General features: G+C 33.4%; 1 protein-coding gene and 1 pseudogene across 1 annotated transcript; both read left to right on the forward strand.

Moving 5' to 3' along the window:
- The first annotated feature begins 10,352 nt into the window (after positions 1-10,352).
- On the forward strand, positions 10,353-13,953 carry LOC112031822 (cytochrome P450 704C1). The gene is made up of 6 exons (XM_024064532.2): positions 10,353-10,751; positions 11,745-11,960; positions 12,044-12,334; positions 12,417-12,737; positions 13,071-13,274; positions 13,531-13,953. Exons 1-6 carry the CDS (start codon positions 10,452-10,454, stop codon positions 13,717-13,719), a joined length of 1,521 nt encoding a protein of 506 aa, XP_023920300.1. The 5' UTR covers positions 10,353-10,451; the 3' UTR covers positions 13,720-13,953.
- A 3,059-nt stretch (positions 13,954-17,012) lies between these two features.
- On the forward strand, positions 17,013-19,530 carry LOC112031816 (cytochrome P450 704C1-like; annotated as a pseudogene).
- The last annotated feature ends 1,610 nt before the right edge of the window (positions 19,531-21,140 follow it).

A 21,140-nucleotide genomic window follows, 5' to 3' on the forward strand; every position in this document is an offset into this window, starting at 1 on the left:
CCACACAAAACTCTAAAGTTGAACTGAAAAGGTTTTGAGTTGGACTTGATAGTGGAACTAAATAAATAAGAAGTGGGCTGGATTAATTATACAGATTTATTATAGAGTGATAGTGGAAGTAAATAAATAAGTAGTGAGTTGCATTTATAGGGCTGAAATTTGTAAAAATCATTTTAAAATTGTAGGAAAATTATATTTTAAAAAAGAAAAGAAAAAAAAAAGAATGACGTGGCAGCTGATGTGGCGGAACGTGAGAGCAGCAGCATTAAATGCTACGCTTCAGCTTTTAGTAATATATAGATATAGATTGGGGCAGTGGTTTCATGAATTTTTTTTTTTTAACTTATACTCTGCCCCCTAACTCGAAATCTTAGTTCGGTCCATGATTGGTCACCTTTGTGATCATTATTCCTAATAATACTAAGCAATGAAATATATCTGTGTTGTTAACAGTATTATGATTGGTATTCAAACTTTGGCAGATAAGCATGTCACGAGTTTCATGTAGTCCACGAGTTACACCATTAGCTTGAATGTAGCCTTGAGGGCCTGAACCCACAATTACTGTTCATAAGTTGATTGTCTTCATCTTTGTCTTTCATCATATTTGGAATTTAGAATGCTAATGACTTTTGTCACAATCTATTTTAGGAGTGTTTACCAAACCACAAAAACCACACCAAAACCGCCCATAAAATGGCATAATCGCACCGCATCGCACCACACCGCATGGTGCAGTGCGGTTTGCGGTTTTATAATAAAAAAACTGCACAAACCATACCGCACCGCACCCTCTCTATATATTAATATATTTATTTATTTTTAATATTAAATATATTATTAATAGTTTAATAACCCTAGTTTTCAAAAAAAAAAAAAAGTTTAATAACCCTAGCAAGTGTTGACTAGAAAAGCCAACCAAAAATAAAGAAAAACTAGCTCAATAATTTAAAACTTGGCCCAAAAAAAAGAGAAAAATTAGTTTTGGGCTAAGTAGGAAAAGCCCAAAATTTGAAAAATATACCGACTTTAAACCACATCTTATACATAGTGTCGCACATGTGACCACAAAAATGAGATGTAGTGCGATTATGATTTTGGCTAAACTCTAAACCGCACCACACCGTACCGCACCGCACATGTGACCGTAAAAATAAAGTGCGGTGCAGTTATGGTTTTAGTTAAACAGCACCGCAAAGTGTGGTGCTAAAAATGACCCAAAACCACACCGCACCGCGAACACCCCTAATCTATTTTATAATCCGTAGTGAGTTTAATACCAACTTGCCTTAAAATATTAATAGAAAAAATGGTTTGCTTAAAAGCCTAGTCAAGTTTTTTGTTTTACGTAAAATTGGTTGACTAGACTTAAATTTTTTTTTTTTATATAACTATTCGTAATTTTTGTTGTTAGACTAATTTTTTAGACTTGTATATTTTGTTTTAAATTTTAGATCTATAAATTTTTTAAGGTCTTTAAAATAAGAAAAATGCTAGAACTACAAAATTTTTTACAAATTTTTGATGTGGTGATTGATTATTGGTAAGTAAAAAAATATTGTAAGTGGTGGGGCCAAATGCAAACTAATTAGAATTTCCTACCTTAACAGTTTGCAAAAATATTGTAAAAAAATTTGTGACTATAAAAATACTCTTAAAAGAATCAATGATATTGTTAAGGGGTAAAAGTGTAATTTTATAAAACAAAATTGTTAAAATTAGTACCTTATATATAATAATATTTTTTAAAAAAAAATTGGAGGGGTCATTGCCTCCCAAGTCCAACCATAGCTCCATCCATGCTTGGCTTCATCTATAAGCCCTCCTAACTATCAAAATTATTAATGATGTAGCAAATTATGAGTGGTGGAAAAACAATAATGAATCCATATAAAAGTGATATACAATATTATTGCCACTTCTCCTCCGTCTCTGGTCACTATCATCTTTGGCGATGGTTTCAGTGGTGTGGTCCATAATTACTCACTTTTCCTTCAAGGATTTGTTAGTATGCAAGCCAAAATGGCCAAATACCATCTTTTGTTTAAATATTTAACAACCTACCACTATTTGCAAAATATTTAGTAATCTACCACCTTTTTAAAACTCGAATTCAAAAAACACAAGTTTCAAAAACTCGAGTTCCATAAAAAAAAACTACCACGATGGCACCCGTTGACCTAGATTATTTTAATTAAAAAAGGCCATGTGGAACCTTGTAATGTGTTGCTCGAGTTTATGAAACTCAAGTACCATAAAATTGATGTACATATCTCTAAAATGGAGGTCTACATCTTTAATGGCATTTTGAACTAAACATTGAACAAAGAACTTTTATTGAAAACTGGACTCTTTGAATTACAACACGTTACAAGTACAACTATTACACCAGTGCACACACGACACAACTTCTTACAATTCACACACTAGTTATTTATTTAATGCACTCACTCACTCAATACACTTGCACACGCATGACACCTTACTTCTAAGAGTTTAGTTTACCTCCAGTACTTTTTTAACTAGACGTGTCATTTTGTTTAAATATACAATGACAAGTAGTAGTGGGTTTTAATCTCTATATTTTATTTAGTTAGTAGGTGATGTGGCAGTCTCTTATTAAAATAAAAGAAAATTCCAGTTAAAAAAGTAATGGAGATAATTCAAATCCTAATTCAAGACACCTACAAACTATGACTTTTAGACTTGGTGCTTTTTACACACTTCACTTCACCTGTCCTTCACTTCACAAGTCACACGATATTGGCATCATCCTATCTATATATACTAGATGTAGGTTGGTTAAGAAACCGACGTGAAGCTTCCTGCTTCATCTTTTATAGGCAGTAAAATAATTACCAACCTTCTAGACATTTTGTGAATTTGTGGCTGATTAAATTATGTAGGGAAGCTCTAGAGAATTCTGGAGAGAGAGAGATAAAGAGAAAAAAAACTAAAAATTTCTAGAGAGGCGGTGCTTGATTTTTAACATGGCTACATAGTAAATTTATTATAAAACTTCTCCTCACCAAAGTGGTCGAATATCTTCTTCTTCTTTAGTCTATTTCATTTCTTCTTTTCCTTCATCTTTTCTTTTTCACTTCAGCGTGTCCTCCGCACCTAAGGCCACATCTTTGACATGAAGTAAATCTTGTGAGACAAGCTCTTTAAATGAGTCTTTGACTTGTCTACTCTAGTGCATGGCCGACTTAACAACTTTGGGAGTTTTAGGCAAAAATTTTAAGTTGGATCTTTTTTATATTTAAATATTAATCAAATAATATATATTGAATTTTCTTATTTAAAATCTATTTTTCTTACTTTTTGAGATGCAAAATTACTAATTAAGTTTTTGTATTTAAGTCCCTCTAATATTTCTTTTTCAATTGATAATATAGCTAATCCACTTAATCTTTCTTGTGACATAGTAGACCTTAAATAAGATTTTGTTAATTTTAATTTTAATATAGCTAATCCACTTAATCTTTCTTTTTCAAATAAAAATTAATTTATTATATGGTTCAATAAATTAGTGTCACTATAATATAAATGAGTTAATATGATACACATCAAATTATTAATTGATACGATAATTTATAATAATTGATAAAGTAAGAAAATGTGTTGTCCTATGACTGTGGGCCACTGGGCTATGCAGCCTATGTAGCTTGTGTAGTGTGCATTGCGCAATTGTGCAACCTATGCTGCTGTGCAATATGCAACTGTGCAGAAAACGTGCTATCCAGCCTAAATTTAATTTTGTTAGCTGAACTTTGACTATTTTTGTTTTTTTTTTTTTCTTTTTAATCTTCTACATTTTAGGATACAGTGGAGTCTTTTTAATGCATTTTATTGACCAATAAAAGTACTTAAAAAAAATTTTAATTAAAATATATAGATAAATATATTATATATATATATATTTTTTTTTTTTACAAGTGGGGGGCCTTCTTTTATTTGGGGGCCTTAGGCAATTACATCAATTATTTCTTATAACTCAAATTAAGATTGATGGTTTTTTTTTTTAATTATGTGTTTTAGGATTTTTTTTTTTTTATTTCCCTTTTATAATTTTGATTGAATTTTGGTTTGGATTAATACTTAGTTGTTTTTGAAAATAGAAATTTGAATATGCCTGCCAATTTTTTTACTTATAAATTATTATAAAATCTATTTTTTTTTTATTTCTTTAGTTTTATTTTAATTTTGGTTAAGTTAACATTGTAATTTTGTGATGATTTTTTATTATTATGATAATTTCCTTATTCCTTAAGAGATGAGTTGTATATTAAGCAAATGTAACACACTACAACAAAGTTAGAAGAATATGGTTCACCTTAAAAATTATTAATGAAATACACAAAAAAATATTAAAATGATATATTTGTAGAGATAAAAAGATTTAAAAAAAAATGTAAAAATCTTCTCTTTTTTTTTTCTTTTTTTTTTTTAAAAAAAAGACAATGCTCGAAGTAATTGTTACTTTTTGTATATTACACTTCACTGCATAATATTTATATTCCCATGCATCGTGTGAGCCTGCGGTTAGTTTCCTATAAAAACTAAATGATTCTACAAGTCTTCTATTGGGAATAAATTCTAATCTTAGGTTGCTAAATGCAAATGTAGTAGAAAAATGGTGAGAGAGAATAATGGGTTGTGCTCATGGTTTGTGTAATAAGCATGTGATATGATTGTGGGCTTCCTTTATAATAGGATCTTTTGTTACTCTTAGAGAAAAAAAAAATGACACCATTATCCCCACCCAAAATGTTTTCCTATAATGACAAGCTTTATCTTTTAACCTCTAAGAAATACAATGCAATGGCCCAAGGATATGCCCCTTTAATATATTGTCTCTAATCAAATAAACAAAGGCTCCTGTCCCCTTTAGGTACAAGTTTAAACAGAATTCAATTGTTTACAATTTTTTCTTTTCTCTGTAAGAAAGAACCATCAACCTTAACTAACCAAAAAAAAAAAAAGAACCATCAAAATTAATTAGAGTTATAAGAAAGAGCAAAAAAAGGGTAACATTTAACAATTAAAGAGAAAAAAAAATTAAAAAACAAATCTAAATGGCATTAACCAATGTGGAGTTTTAAAGAACTCTTGGTTTACCTAGAACATAATAGAGAAAATAAAAATGAGACTAATACTAATTCTAGGAAACATATATAGAGAAATAGAAATAAGGATGCTAATTAAAGAACATTGGCAATACCATCAATCCCATTTGAAGCTTAATCATAGTTCCACTAATTTGTTGACTTTCAACTTTTGGCTGGTATATATTTAGGCGTTCTCCAATGCTGTAAAATTCCTTATTGTCTAACTTTACTTGAATTCCTACAAACTACCCGGTTAAATTAAGTGAGAAAATTAGCATAATGATTCTAGAATAGAGAAAAAATAATAATAATTCCCAAAGATTAGTAATTTGGCATAAATAGAAGAATGTATAAAAAATTCATCGAAAATTGAGAGAGAAAGAGAGAGAGAACCTTTTTTTGAATTCCTGCAAACTACCCGATTAAATTAAGTGAGAAATGAGCATAATGATTCTAGTGTAGAAAAACAAAGAAGAAAAAAAGAAAAGAAAGGATTCCCAAAGATTAGTAATTTGGCATAAATAGAAGAACATAAAAAATTCATAGAAAAATTGAGAGAGAGAGAGAGAGAGAGAGAGAACCTTTTTTATGAGAGAAAACCATGCATAGAATGGAATTGATAGTTACCAATTTATAGTAAGACAATGTGAATAAGAAGAGACAAAATAAAGGAAGATGAAGAGAAAGAAGAAGAATAATAGTTATGTAAAGGGTAGTGAGGAGATGAAAAGAATAATAATAATATTTATGTAGAGGGTAGTGGGGAGATGAAAAGATAAGGATGGAGAAAGGTTGGAAAAAGTGTAAATATTAAAATAAAATAAAAATTAAATGTTAAAAACAATTATAAGAAATTGGAAAGAAAATGATAATGAGGTGGACGCTTATGTGGCTCAACTGGAGCGTAGCAACAATAAATACTACACTTCAGCTTTTAGTAATATATAGATTTGGGATGACTGGCACGATGGGATTTAAGTTTTAACTACATCATTTTCTTCAAACTTGACTCTGTATTGTTGACCATCTTTTCTCAATGTTGAATGTTAAATTGATCAATATAATTCCTCGTGTATGAACTTTTCAATTAGTAAGCCTGCCAGTTTGGCTTGTGTATGACAATATCACATCATAATTGAAGGCAAAAAAAAGAAAAAGAGAGAGAGTCAATTGTAAGCTTTTATTTTATTTTTTATTTTTTTCATCCTTGGTTACGATCAAATTCTATCTTGACGTCATTGAATTATATAAAATTATGTTGATTCCCACCAACATAAGGCATTTCAGCCAAGCTTATACAAAATGAATTTAACTTTTCTCTCCCCAGAAATATCCATTTGACCAACTTTTCTCTCCTCAGGAATATCCAAGTAGTCAAAGAAATCATCTAAATCAAGTAATCATCAATAAAATCTTCCTCATAATAATTATCATCAAAAGTTGCAATTCTTTCAAAAAATTTATAATCCTTATGAATAGTATTAGTACAAAACAAAATGTGCTTACCATTGGTTGCAGGGGCGGAATTAGGTGGGACCCAAGGGGGACCGGGGCCCCTACTCTCAAGGAAAATATATATATATATATATATTTCAATTTTATATTTGGGCTTCTCTTTCAAAACTTTTGAGAACTTCCTCTCTAATTTTACGTTGATTTCAATGTAATAGCATTTGTATTAATTGCCAAATTTGTCAAATCAACCTTAAAATGCACTCTTGTATCATTGTGCAAAAATATATTTGTGCTATAATAATTGTGTAAATTTATACAATTACTGTAGCACAAATGTATTTTACAAATTTACACAATTACTATAGGACAAATGTATTTTTGTACAATGATAATATGTGTATTTTGAGGTTGATTGAGAAAATTTACACAATTACCGTAATTATACAAATAAATGTTTTATAAATTATTTAGATTGAGGCAGTGGTTTCATGATTTTTTTTTAACTTATACTCTGCCCCCCAACTCGAAATCTTAGTTTGGTCCATGATTGGTCACCTTTGTGATCATTATTCCTAATAATACTAAGCAATGAAATATATCTGTGTTGTTAACAGTATTATGATTGGTATTCAAACTTTGGCGGATAAGCATGTCGCGAGTATCATGTAGTCCACGAGTTACACCATTAGCTTGAATGTAGCCTGGAGGGCCTGAATCCCACAATTACTGTTCATAAGTTGATTGTCTTCATCTTTGTCTTCCATCATATTTGGAATTTAGAATGCTAATGACTTTTGCCACTATCTATTTTATAATCCGAAGTGAGTTTAATACCAACTTGCCTTAAAATATTAATAGAAAAAAATTGTTTGTTTAAAAGCCTAGTCAAGTTGTTTGTTTGACGTAAAATTGGTTAACTAGACTTAATTTTTTTTTTTTTTTAATTTATAACTATTGGTAATTTTTGTTGTTGGACTAATTTTTTGGACTTGTATATTTTGTTTTAAATTTTAGATCTATAAATTTTTTAAGGTCTTTAAAATGAGAAAAATGCTAGAACTACGAACTTTTTTACAAATTATTGATGTGATGATTGGTTATTGGTAAGTAAAAAAATAATATAAATGGTGAGCCCAAATCCAAACTAATAAGAATTTGTTACCTTAACAATTTGTAAAAATATTGTAAAAAAAATTGTGACTACAACAATACTCTTAAAAGAATCAATGATATTGTTAAGGGGTAAAAGTGTAATTTTATAAAACAAAATTGTTAAAATTAGTATCTTATAGATAACAATTTTTTAAAAAAAAATTGGAGGGGTCATTGCCTCCCAAGTCCAACCATAGCTCCATCCATGTAACTATCAAAATTATTAATGATGTAGCAAATTATGAGTGGTGGAAAAACAATAATGAATCCATATAAAAGTGATATACAATATTATTGCCACTTCTCCTCCATCTCCGGTCACTATCATCTTTGGCGATGGTTTCAATGGTGTGGTCCATAATTACTCACTTTTTCCTTCGAGGATTTGTTAGGATGCAAGCCAAAATGGCCAAATACCATCTTTTGTTGAAATATTTAACAACCTACCACTGTTTGCAAAATATTTAGTAATCTACCACCTTTTTAAAACTCGAATTCAGGAAACTCAAGTTTCAAAAACTCGAGTTCTATAAAAAAAATGCCACAATGGCACCCGTTGACCTGAATTATTGTAATTAAAAAATTCCATGTGGAACCTTATAATGTGTTGCTCGAGTTTATGAAACTCAAGTACCATAAAATTGATGTACATATCTCTAAAACGGAGGTCTACATCTTTAATGGCATGTTGAACTAAACATTGAACAAAGAACTTTTATTGAAAACTGGACTCTTTGAATTACAATACTTTACAAGTACAACTATTACACCAGTGCACACACGACATAGCTTCTTACAATTCACACACTAGTTATTTATTTAAAGCACTCACTCACCAAATACACTTGCACATGCATGACACCTTACTTCTAAGGGTTTGGTTTACTTCCAGTACTTTTTTAACTAGACGTGTCATTTTGTTTAAATATACAATGACAAGTAGTAGTGGGTTTTAATCTCCACCTTTTATTTAGTTAGTGGGTGATGTGGCAGTCTCTTATTAAAATAAAAAGAAATTCCAGTTTAAAAAGTACTGGAGGTAAGCAAAACCCAACTAGACGTGTCATTTTGTTTAAATATACAATGGCAAGTAGTAGTGAGTTTTAATCTCTACCTTTTATTTAGTTAGTGGGTGATATAACAGTTTCTCATTAAAATAAAAGAAAATTCTAATTTAAAAAGTACTAGAAATAAGCCAAACCCTAATTTTAGACGCCCACAAACTATAACTTTTAGACTTGGTGCTTTTTACACTTCACTTCACCTGTCCTTCACTTCACAAGTCACACGATATTGGCATCATCCTATCTATATATACTAGATGTAGGTCGGTTAAGAAACCGACGTGAAGCTTCCAGCTTCATCTTTTATAGGCAGTAAAATAACTACCAACCTTCTTGACATTTTGTAAATTTGTGGCTGATTAAATTATGCAGGGAAGCTCTAGAGAATTATGGAGAGAGAGAGATTAAGAGAAAAATACTAAAAATATCTAAAGAGGCGGTGCTTGATTTGTAAAATGGCAACATAGTAAATTTATTATAAAACTTCTCCTCATCAAAGTGGTCAAATAGCTTCCTTTTCTTTAGTCTATTTCATTTCTTCTTTTCCTTCAGCTTTTCTTTTTCACTTCAGCGTGTCCTACGCACATAAGGCCACATCTTTGACTGTTTGACATGAAGTAAAGCTGGTAAGACAAGCCCCTTAAATGAGCCTTTGACTTGTCTATTTTAGTGCAGGACGACTCAATAAATTTGGGAACTGGGATCTATTTTATATTTAAATATTAATCAAATAATATATATTAAATTTTTTTATTTAAATTTTTTCTTTTAAATACAAAATTATTAATTAAATTTTTATATCTAAGTTTTTCTAAAAAAAATTTTTCAGTTGATAATATTTTATAAACAACAATAAATCACTAAATATTTCACTGAAAAATGGTATTTGGCTATTTCAACTTTGGATTCATGAATCAAGAGACTTTTATTTGTGTTTCTTAAGGAAAGTTTGGATTTACCGAAAAGGGCACATTGCTCATTGAGAATCCGAAAACTTACTTATTGCTGGAAAGATACACGTCACAACACATGGTCCACCACAGCCATTATCCGTGCAGCTCAAAAAGTCCATCACTCCATTCGTTGCGTTTGGTTTTTTTTTTTTTTTTTTTTGGCTGAATTGTCCATGTACATATGGTGTATCTCTATAAGCAGACCTCTTTATCACAGGCATAACCTTTGACCATCACCAACCTTACCTCCATGGATTTTCTCTCAAAGCCCATATGTTTAGCTGCTTTGGCTCTGCTCGTATATCTTCTAGTTCTCCATATCCTAGCCAGGAAACTGAACAAAAGTACGAGAAAGAAGAAGTACCATCCTATTGCAGGTACCGTGTTTCACCAGCTACTCCACTTCAATAGGTTGCACCACTATATGACTGCTCTTGCTACCAAGTACAAGACCTACAGGCTGCTCAGCCCACTGCGAAACGAGATATACACCTCGGATCCTGCAAATGTTGAGTATATACTCAAAACAAACTTTGACAACTATGGCAAGGTTTGTCCTCATCGTCTCTTACTGGGTTTACAATTATAAAATGTTACTTAATATGAATTTTTTTTTTTTTTTTTTTGGCTGAATTGTCCATGTACATATGGTGTATCTCTATAAGCAGACCTCTTTATCACAGGCATAACCTTTGACCATCACCAACCTTACCTCCATGGATTTTCTCTCAAAGCCCATATGTTTAGCTGCTTTGGCTCTGCTCGTATATCTTCTAGTTCTCCATATCCTAGCCAGGAAACTGAACAAAAGTACGAGAAAGAAGAAGTACCATCCTATTGCAGGTACCGTGTTTCACCAGCTACTCCACTTCAATAGGTTGCACCACTATATGACTGCTCTTGCTACCAAGTACAAGACCTACAGGCTGCTCAGCCCACTGCGAAACGAGATATACACCTCGGATCCTGCAAATGTTGAGTATATACTCAAAACAAACTTTGACAACTATGGCAAGGTTTGTCCTCATCGTCTCTTACTGGGTTTACAATTATAAAATGTTACTTAATATGAATTTTTTTTTTTCCTTTTCCTTTGGAATTTATGAATTCTATAAAGCAAAACCAATGGGTGGCAATTAATTTACACCACAACTAAGGTTTCAACTGGAATAATGTAATCAATTTATTGGGGAAAATTATCTTAGTCTAAAGTCAATTCAAGTTTTTTGGTAGACATACCATGTGCTTGCATTTAAAGTAATTAAAACTGACAGATAGTTTTTTAGTAGTCATATACCATGTGCTTCTACCAGTATTGCTATGAGAAAAAATTTAGGAACACACCCTTTTATACCATATCTTTGCCACAACTCTGATGTGGATGAGCGGTAGAGAAAAAGTGGCAGTCCATGTGAAAGTGATAAATAGCCAGTCTGCCACATAACATAGTTGTGGAAAAGTGTGTGGTAAATGATGTGGTCGTAGAATTACTCTATTATAATTATCTAAATTCTTGCTAGGTCCATTATAAATTTACCATGGCAATATAGATTAATAGCAAATCATTTAAAAACTTGTAACCAATTGTCTGCATTTGGTGAGATACGATATCAAGGACCACTTTATATATAGTACTAAATAACAAAAGCGTTAGAAAGAGCAATGTAATTTTGTTAAGACGTGAGATTAGTCTTTCATTGTGAATGTAAAATCAATAAGCTATCCCTTTGTAAAAATTCCATGACACGATGTTAATGAAACTAAAAAGTTAAGCATATTTGATATTTCCAAAGAAGGTTAGAGAAATCCACTTTCCACTTTTGTGCTGAAAGAACAACAGTGATTTGTAAACTTTCAACATGATTTCTGTGACTTATTTTCCTCAAGCACTGCATATGGTATGTTACTATATTTATGAGGATTGAAGTTCAAATTTTGGCAATGCTTGAGAGATAGAATACGTATTTGGGATTGAAGGCTAAAGTTCTGTATCTCAACACTTTCTGCAGGGGTCGTATAACTACATGAATCTGAAGGACCTTCTAGGTGATGGGATTTTCACAGTTGATGGTGACAAGTGGCGCCAACAGAGGAAGGTATCAAGCCATGAGTTCTCCACAAAGATGTTGAGGGACTTTAGTAGTAAGATTTTCAGAAAAAATGCAGCAAAATTTGCTAATATAGTGTCTGAAGCAGCAACTGCCAACCAGATATTGGATATTCAAGTAAGTCTTGGACAATTCAGTGTTCACGAAGAGACTAATTCCTTATGGTATTGCGCATTGTCTAACTCTAATTATTCATGTAGGATCTATTGATGAAATCAACTATGGATTCATTGTTCCAAGTTGCATTTGGAATTGAATTAGACAGCATGTGTGGATCAGATGAAGAAGGCAAGAATTTCAGCAATGCCTTCAATGATTCAAGTGCAATGACCCTTTTTCGTTATGTTGATATCTTTTGGAGGATCAAGAAGTTTCTAAATATCGGATCAGAAGCAACCTTAAAAAGGAGCACCAAACTTGTTAACAATTTTGTGTTTAAGCTAATCCACAGCAAGATTGAGCAAATGAAGAATTCTGAGGACGAATCTTCTGTGAGTAGACTTCAGCTAAAAGTCCCTGTTTTGTATTAGTTTGTACATCCATGAGATAAATTTTTTATCATGCACAATGCAGATGAAGAGAGAAGACATTCTATCAAGGTTTCTACAAGTGACAGACACTGATCCAACATACTTAAGAGATATAATTCTTAACTTCATCATAGCTGGAAAAGATACAACAGCAACCACAATTGCTTGGTTTATTTACATGGTCTGCAAGCATCCTGCTGTGCAGTTGAAAATTGCAAAAGAAGTGAAGGAAGCTACTAACATGAAAGAGATCACAAACCATGCTGAGTTTGCAGCCAGTATTAGTGAAGAAGCTCTAGAAAAGATGCAATATCTCCATGCAGCGATTACTGAAACTCTCAGACTCTATCCTGCAGTTCCTGTGGTAAGGAAATCTGACTATATCTACTGTCAGCATTTCATAACTGCATATGAAATACTGCATGTCTTTTCTTCATTATTTCCTCTTTAAGACCAACATGTGCCATATGCATGGGCCAGAGTAATGGTTCACCAAATTTTTCAATATCTAGAATCACACTATTCTTCCTTTTACTTCAAGTAACACTGCATATTCATTGGTTGTTAACTAATAAGGACATGTACATTGCCACCATTAGTTTCCCAAATGTCTGAGAGCAGCTTCCTAGTAGGGTCCCACTTATTTGACATGATTCCCCAAAATGTAATTCTAAACCTTAGATTTCTTTGCTTACAGGATGCAAAGGTATGCTTTTCTGATGATACTCTACCAGATGGATACAGTGTGAACAAAGGAGATATGGTGGCTTACCAACCTTATGCCATGGGTAGGATGAAATTCATATGGGGTGATGACACTGAGGAATTCAGACCAGAGAGATGGCTCAATGAAGAAGGAATATTCCAGCCCGAGAGCCCTTTCAAGTTCACAGCCTTCCAGGTTAGTGAAAATTGTGTTTGGACATATTGCATTTCTACTTTTTCATGCTTTAGGCTCATCTTCATCATAGACATTTAATTGTTGTGGCTAAAATTGAATTGTCTTTGAAGTAACGTAAACATGTAGCCGTACAAATTTACTGCAAAATTACATATATACAATTTTCCTTTGATGCACAGTCACCTCTAGTGTAGAAAGTTAAAGTCTGTTGTCTTCTTGTTGGAGAAACCAAAATTAAATTTCTACTGGTTTGCAGGCAGGGCCACGAATTTGTCTAGGAAAGGAGTTTGCCTATAGGCAGATGAAGATCTTCTCGGCTGTCTTGTTAGGCTGTTTCGAGTTCAAAATGGCTAACGAAAACAGAACTGTCAATTACAGGACAATGATTAATCTTCACATAGATGGAGGTCTCGAAATACGAGCCTTCCACAGGCGTGGAAAGTAGCATGGTATCTTATGAGCGTTGAAATAAATACCATCTGACATATATATATATATATATATATTCTTTGTATTCAAAATATTCATTGTTTAATGGCAATTTTCTATTGCCAAAGTCCCTAAAAGGAAAAGGTGTATTGTAATATACAAAGATTGATGTAAGACTTTTTATGTGATTATATATCCCATGATCAATGAGTCTAAGCTTGCCATTATAAATAAAGAACTGTTCAAATTATCAAGGCGCACTATCATCATGATATCAGTAACAATTCTAGAGTGGATTTGTATTGTTGTTGTTATCTTCCCCTCTCTAGTTCACAACTATAATCAATTGGTGAGTGAAGGTGGGTTAGGCAGTGGTGGTGTTGGCACAAAGGAGCAGGGGAAGGGATGTAGTTGTAGCAACGCAGGGGACTAAAGGGAGGAAGGTGGTAGTGCTGCTGATGAAGAGGAAGGTGGTGGTGTTGGTGATGACTTGGAGAAGGGGGAAGGGGATGAAGGTGGCAACACAGGAGTGGGAAGGGTGATGGAAGTTGGGAGTGGGCATAGACTTGGTTTAGAAAATTAATTATGTTTCTATAAAATGCGAGCTGTTAATTATCATTTTGGTGTAATCTTCTGTTGTTTTATGAACATGTTTTCTATTAATTAGAAATTTCCAATTACAATAAAAAATGTGAAGAAAATTTTTTTTCCAAAAATATTATATGCCCAAACAAATGGAGTCTAGGAAGATAATTTTAAATTGCCATAAATTGGCCATTGTCAACCTTCACGATGGACATAAAATGAGGGAAAGAGGTTCAATAATGATGAGAAAAGGAGTGATTTTGAGTAAAATTTTAATTTTGATATCAAATTATAAAAATATTGTTGTTCTGAAATAATTTTTATGATATCACACTTTATGAAATTGTATTCTCAATTTAAGATTTTATTGAAATGCAGTTTCATGCTTACAAAATGGTATCTCTAAAACAACTGCAAAATGGCAGGTATAGGGCGCATTAGTTGCATAAAATTGCAGGCATGATTTTTACTCCATTTAGTGAAATTGGGTGTACCCACAATTTCACCCCCACAGTGAAATCAATTGTTCAACCTATGATTTCACTATGCAATCGATTTTCCTTTTTAAAAGAAATTCTACCAGGCCAACCAAAGTTTTTTATATTTTATTATTACTTTTATACAGTGATAAGGTTAGGCAAGATCTAAGATTCGGGGGGCTATTATGTGCTTCTACTTCATATTTTGATTTTGCAAGGGGGGAGGGTTCTAATTTATGTGCCCGTTTGGTTAGAGTTTTTTGGACCAAAATCTTGTTGGCAGTTTGAAAACGTGAGCATAGGGCATTTGGTGAAATTTTGAAATCATGCCTTTTTAGTCTTGTAAATGTGAATAAGTGCACTTTTGCTCTGAGTAGCAATTATAAATTGCCATTTTTTCAATAAGCCCCAAAACTAAAAACTAAACCAAACTCTAATACTCACCTTATATCTATAGTGAAATGACGTTGAAGATGAGATTTCTCTCCTAGTGAAATAACATCTTGAAGATGTAGTTTTATATTTCACTAAAATTACCTGTTACAATTTTAAATCACAGTAAAAACTCATCTTTAACATGTGATTTCACTTTGTATACATCATGGCAATTGCAAATTAGATAATGATTCTGTCATATCCACTTTCATGTTTTCAACATGGATATTTCCTTTTCGCCTCTTAAAATGTGTATATCAGCACATCAATTGTGAATATTGTATATATCAGCGCATCAAAATGAGTGGAAGAGAGTATTTTCCCTTGCTAACTAAGCATGAAATTCATCTTCAACTCATGGTTTTAAATGAAATGACGGCTTGAAGATGCAATTTTTGAAGGTACTACTGTCAAAATTTGTTTTAAAAACAGAAATATTAATTCTTCAACTCATGGTTTTAAATGAAATGACGGCTTGAAGATGCAATTTTTGAAGGTGTTGTATTGTCAAAATTTGTTTTAAAAACAGCAATATTAATTGATATTAAAATTTCAATTTTGCTCTGAATCACTATGAGAAATAAGTCCCCTTTATACCTAGTTTACAAGTTAAAAAGGAAAGATGCAGGAGGCTTGTTTTGGCATTGAGGAACCCACAATAACCTTTTGAAAATCTACTCCTTTCTCTAATTAGATTAGTTTTTCTTTTGCCAAATAATTTACATTAGTTAGATTCTTAATTTCTTACTAATCCGAGATGTGTACCTTTTCAAAGCGTCACTTTCACATAGGATACATCACTATTGATAATTGCTAGAAGATTTGAGTGAAACGGAAGAACATGTAGAATCTTTTTTTTTTCCCTAAGAGAGGAGTGAACGAGGCCCATTAAGCATTATTTCGACATTTCATAAGGTTAAACATGAATACATGATCATTGTTTGATTATGCTTCAGTAAGACTAAGAGAAGGCAGATTAAACACATATAAGTGCATAAAGTGAATTATACTACTGACTCTTATTTCCATTAATTTAGCCTCATATATAATTTCTTCGGTCCTCTTTGAAGACAGAAAATAGTAGCCATATTGGAATCCAAATACATAAACCAGCAACACTTTTGGCATTTTTTTACCCAATCTGCCAGCGAATCTCTACAGCCAGGGAAGTCCAATGCAAGCACTGACACCAGTTTCCTCAATAGAACCAATTAACAACCCTTTCTTTGTTATCCCATATAGTTTGCATGGATTTCCTTTCTGACCCCATGTCATGGTTTGATTCTAGTTCAACAAGGGTCAGATTTTTCCTCCAAGCCAATTTGGGAAAAGTTCCTCCAACACACTTTTGGTAACTCAAAGAAATATTCATATGTGCTTGTGGTCACATGAGTCTCATTAGCTATTTAATAGTCATGTGACTTATTTAAATGAGCTATTATATTATGTGATTTAATATATGTGGATGGTCTTATGAACTATCATGTAATGGTCTCAATGAGATTCTTCTAACCCAGTTCGGAGGAAAACTTGTCTTTCAGGAAGAGGATGATTTAAACATGTGAAAGTGCATAGAGTGAATCATAGCACTGACTTAATTGGCGTGTTATGGACTTTCTTCTGTCCTCTTTGAAGACAGAAGAAAGTAGTCATTTTAGAATCAAATCGGTATGCCAACAGCATTTTTGGATTTTTTTTCTCCCATTCTGCCATCGAATCTCTCCAACCGGGGTAGTCCAATGCAAGCACTGACACCAATTGTTCTATAAAGTTCATGAACAACCCTTATTTGTTATCCAATACAGTGTGCATGGATTTTCTTTCCAACCCCATGTCCATAGTCTTAGCTATAATCCTACCTCTTCTCTTAATCTTTATTTTCCCCAGGAAATTGCAGCAAAAGCATGGGAAGAAGTATCATCCTATTGGTGGCACCATATTTAACCAGCTTCTGAATTTCAATAGGTTGCAGCACTATATGACTGATCTTGCTGGGAAGTAAAAGACCTACTGGCTGCTCAGCCCTTTTAGGAATGAGATCTATACGACTGACCCAGCAAATGTTGAGTATATACATAAAACAAATTTCAACAATTATGGCAAGGTATAACTTGATTCACAAAATGCATGACTTGCTGACAGAAATAAAATTATTGTAAGATGGAAGGTGTATTTATCTACGAACAGATATAGAAAGACAATGCCGCTTATCACATTACATATTTGATAGCTGGATTATCAATACTAACGTTGGCATTGGCATCGGCATCCTGAGCTGGTTGAAGCTGGCTAGTTCAGCCTATTCCCTAAAAAATTATGGCATCTCCAGTAAATGATAAAGGAAGGTATATAATATTAAACATTTTCTGAAACTTTGTGCAAGGTTGTTACCATAACAGCATTCTGAAGGATTTGTTAGGTGATGGAATTTTCACAGTTGATGGCGATAAGTGGCACCAACAAAGGAAGGTATCAAGTTATGAGTTCTCCACAAAGATATTGAGGAACTACAGCAGCATATTCTTCCAAAAGAATGTGGCAAAACTTGCTCATATATTGTATGAGCCATAAGGTTGCTAACTCCAACCAGATAATGGATATTCAGGTGAGTATGCTATACTCAAGATTTGCCGCATATGAATCCGATGATCCCATCTGAGTTCCAACCAAATAATGACTGCAGGATCTCTTTATGAAATCAACTCTAGATTCAATTTTTAAAGTTGCATTTGGAGTAGAGCTAGATAGCATGTGTGCTTCAAGTGAAGAATACAACAATTTCGGCAAAGCTTTTGATGATTCTAGTGCACTGATCTTTTGGCGATATGTTGATATCTTTTGGCAAATGAAGAGGTTTCTGAATATTGGATCAGAAGCAGCACTAAAGAAAAATATCGAAGTAGTTGACAGTTTTGTATATAAGCTAATCCATATTGAGGTTCAGCGTATGCATGATTCAGAAAACGATTCAGCTGTAAGTGAATTACACCATACCTCAATATCAGTTGAGGGTAAAGCCTTGATCTTAGTTTGTCAATTTATTTATCTGTGCAGATGAAGAAAGAAGACATTTTGTCAAGGTTTCTGCAAGTGAGCGAGACCAGTACAAAATATTTGAGAGATATTATTCTTAACTTCATATCTGCTGGCAAAAGACACAACAGCAACAACTCTTTCCTCGCTCATTTACATGATCTGCAGGCATCCTAGCTTGCAAGATAAGATTGCACAGGAAGTGAAAGAAGCAACCAAAATGAGTGAAATAGATAATTTTGCTGAGTTTGCAGCCAGCATGAATGAGGAAACTCTAGGAAAGATGCAGTACCTCCATGCAGCTATAACTGAAACTATCAGACTTTACCCCCCACTTCCAGTGGTAAGGAAAAAATTGACCATATGCATCAGCATGTGACGAATTTCCTCCTTGGAAACCCATGTTGGTTAATTTAACAGAGAGGATAGACAAAGTTCTTCTAATCTGAAAATTTTTGGCATCCAAATAGTGGAATGAAATACCAAGCTATGCATAACAATTCCTGAATAATGTAACATAATTATTTAAATTTTAAAATTTTTTAAATGGATGGTAGAGTGGAGACAAGGTTCAAACTTTGGATCACTTACCTTGATACCATAATAAATTATCAATTATTCCAAGAGTTTAAGTTGTTAGGAAATAGTAAATTTAATTATCTAACTATAATATTAACTATGGTCCATGCCTTTACGTTATCTTCCCCATTTGGATACAGGATGCAAAGCTTTGCTTTTCTGATGATACTCTGCCTGATGGTTTTAGCGTGAGGAAAGGAGATATGGTGGCTTACCAACTGTATGCAATGGGCAGGATGAGATTCATTTGAGGTAATGATGCAGAAGAATTCAAACCAGAGAGGTGGCTTGATGAGGATGGTTTATTCCGGCAAGAAAGCCCTTTCAAGTTTACTGCATTCCAGGTTAGTAGATGTTTTTTCTGTAAAATTTCAAACTCATGAATCATGCTTCAAGCGCAAGCTCACTACTAGCTCTTCTGGCCAATGTTTGACTTACTTAGAAGTAACATAAAGCACATCAGAGCGCTAGTATAGCAACAATGACTAGTGGTACTAAACTAAGTCTCTCATGGTGCTGGTTAACAGGGTGGCCCGAGAATATGTCTAGGAAAGGAATTTGCTTATCGGCAGATGAAGATCTTCTCCACAGTCCTGTTAGGCTGTCACGTGTTCAAATTAAGTGATGATAAGAAAGCTGTTGATTACAGGACAATGCTTAATCTTCACATTGATGGAGGCCTCCATGTTCGTGTCTTCTGGAGACATGGAAGTTAACTTTGTATCAGTTACAAAGGAAACAGGTGCTCAGTTGGTTTTCACTGTATAAGTCTTCATGTAGGCAAAAAACCAGCCTACATTATCCCTAAATTGGATAATAATACGGGCTTTCATAATCGCCAAGTTATGCATATAGACTGATTATTCAGTTTGAACTCTTTCACCAGACCAGCAACCTCTGATTCTCTATAACTGCTCTTTTGTCTAAGCGCTTTCATGTAAAGGTCAACCCGTTAGAAAGTGAAAAATCTGTTGGGCCACATATGCAATATATATTTTAAATCAACAAATTTTTTTAATAAATTTTTTAAAATATTCTAGCTATAATTCCCAGGCCAATATCTCAAACCAATAAGAAGATAACTAATCACACACAAAAACAACAATATTTGCCTAGAAACCATTTCTTCTTGAAAGGAAAAACTAAGGGACCAACTCCAACCAAATATTCACTATTATAAAACCAATTACAATGTCTTCTCAAATGTATGCCCAAAACTTGAGTGCACAATAAATACAAAAATCAACAATTCTCTAAGAATTAGTAAAAACTCACCCTAACTGGGAACTCAACCAAGCTTAGGGAGAGCTGGGGCTTACTTGAGGAGAAGAGGGAGTGAGTAGCCATGCACCCTGTTGGATAAGGATAATAGGATACTGCAACGCCAAGGTAAACCGAAGGAAGTTATAGATAGGAGACTTGGTGATAAGGAAGTTCAGTCATGCTACAAGGGATTGCTTAGGCCGAACTAGGAAGACCCACACAAGGTAACTAGTAAGAACAAGCAAGGGACTAATCACTTGGAGATATTAGAAGGCAAGTCACTGCTCCACGCCATACATGGCATACTGAGAACTTGAAAAGATAATACTCGTGTGTAAATGTAACATCTAATCACTGCCATTATTAAATAAAATTACTTCATTTTTTCATAATTCTTGTGTCTATAGGAGGAGATTAGGTCATTCACGTAGCAAGCCAAACCATTTTAAGGCCATGAGACTTCTCCTTACAGAATGAGGACAAATATCCTAAAGCCATGAGAGTGGTCCAGGTCATGAAATTGACCTCACTTCAAAGAATGAGGAAAACGTCCTAAAGCCATAAAATAGGCTGAGCTCATAAGACCGATCACCTCACCTCAAAGAATGAGGAAAAGGCTTTAAAGCCATGAGACTGACCGAGGTCATGAACTGATCTCACTTGAAAGAATGAGGAAAATGTACCGGTTGAGGATTTGAGATTGAACTCATCATAAAGAATGAGGAAAATGTTCTATGACCATGAGATTGACCAAAATCATGACACTGGATTGAAGCTAAATATGAAAGCTAGACTAAAATCCAACCTAGCAAAGATACTTCACCAAATGCAACAAAGAATGTGACCTACATGAACTCAGGACAAACATAGAGTAGGCACAAGTTGTCAAAAAGACACTCAGTGAAGCCAAATTGTTTAACTACAAAGGGGGGGACTCAAACATGACCCCCAAAGTCCACACTGGCTTAGAATCGGCACCCGTGTTTGGCCTGCCTAAAGTACCACCGTCTTTATCATTCCTCACCTTGAAAGCAATAAACATAGTGTCTGTCGTTAAGGTGGA

This window comes from Quercus suber, unplaced genomic scaffold, assembly GCF_002906115.3.
Source record: "Quercus suber isolate HL8 unplaced genomic scaffold, Cork oak 2.0 scaffold_97, whole genome shotgun sequence".
Lineage (NCBI taxonomy): Eukaryota > Viridiplantae > Streptophyta > Magnoliopsida > Fagales > Fagaceae > Quercus > Quercus suber.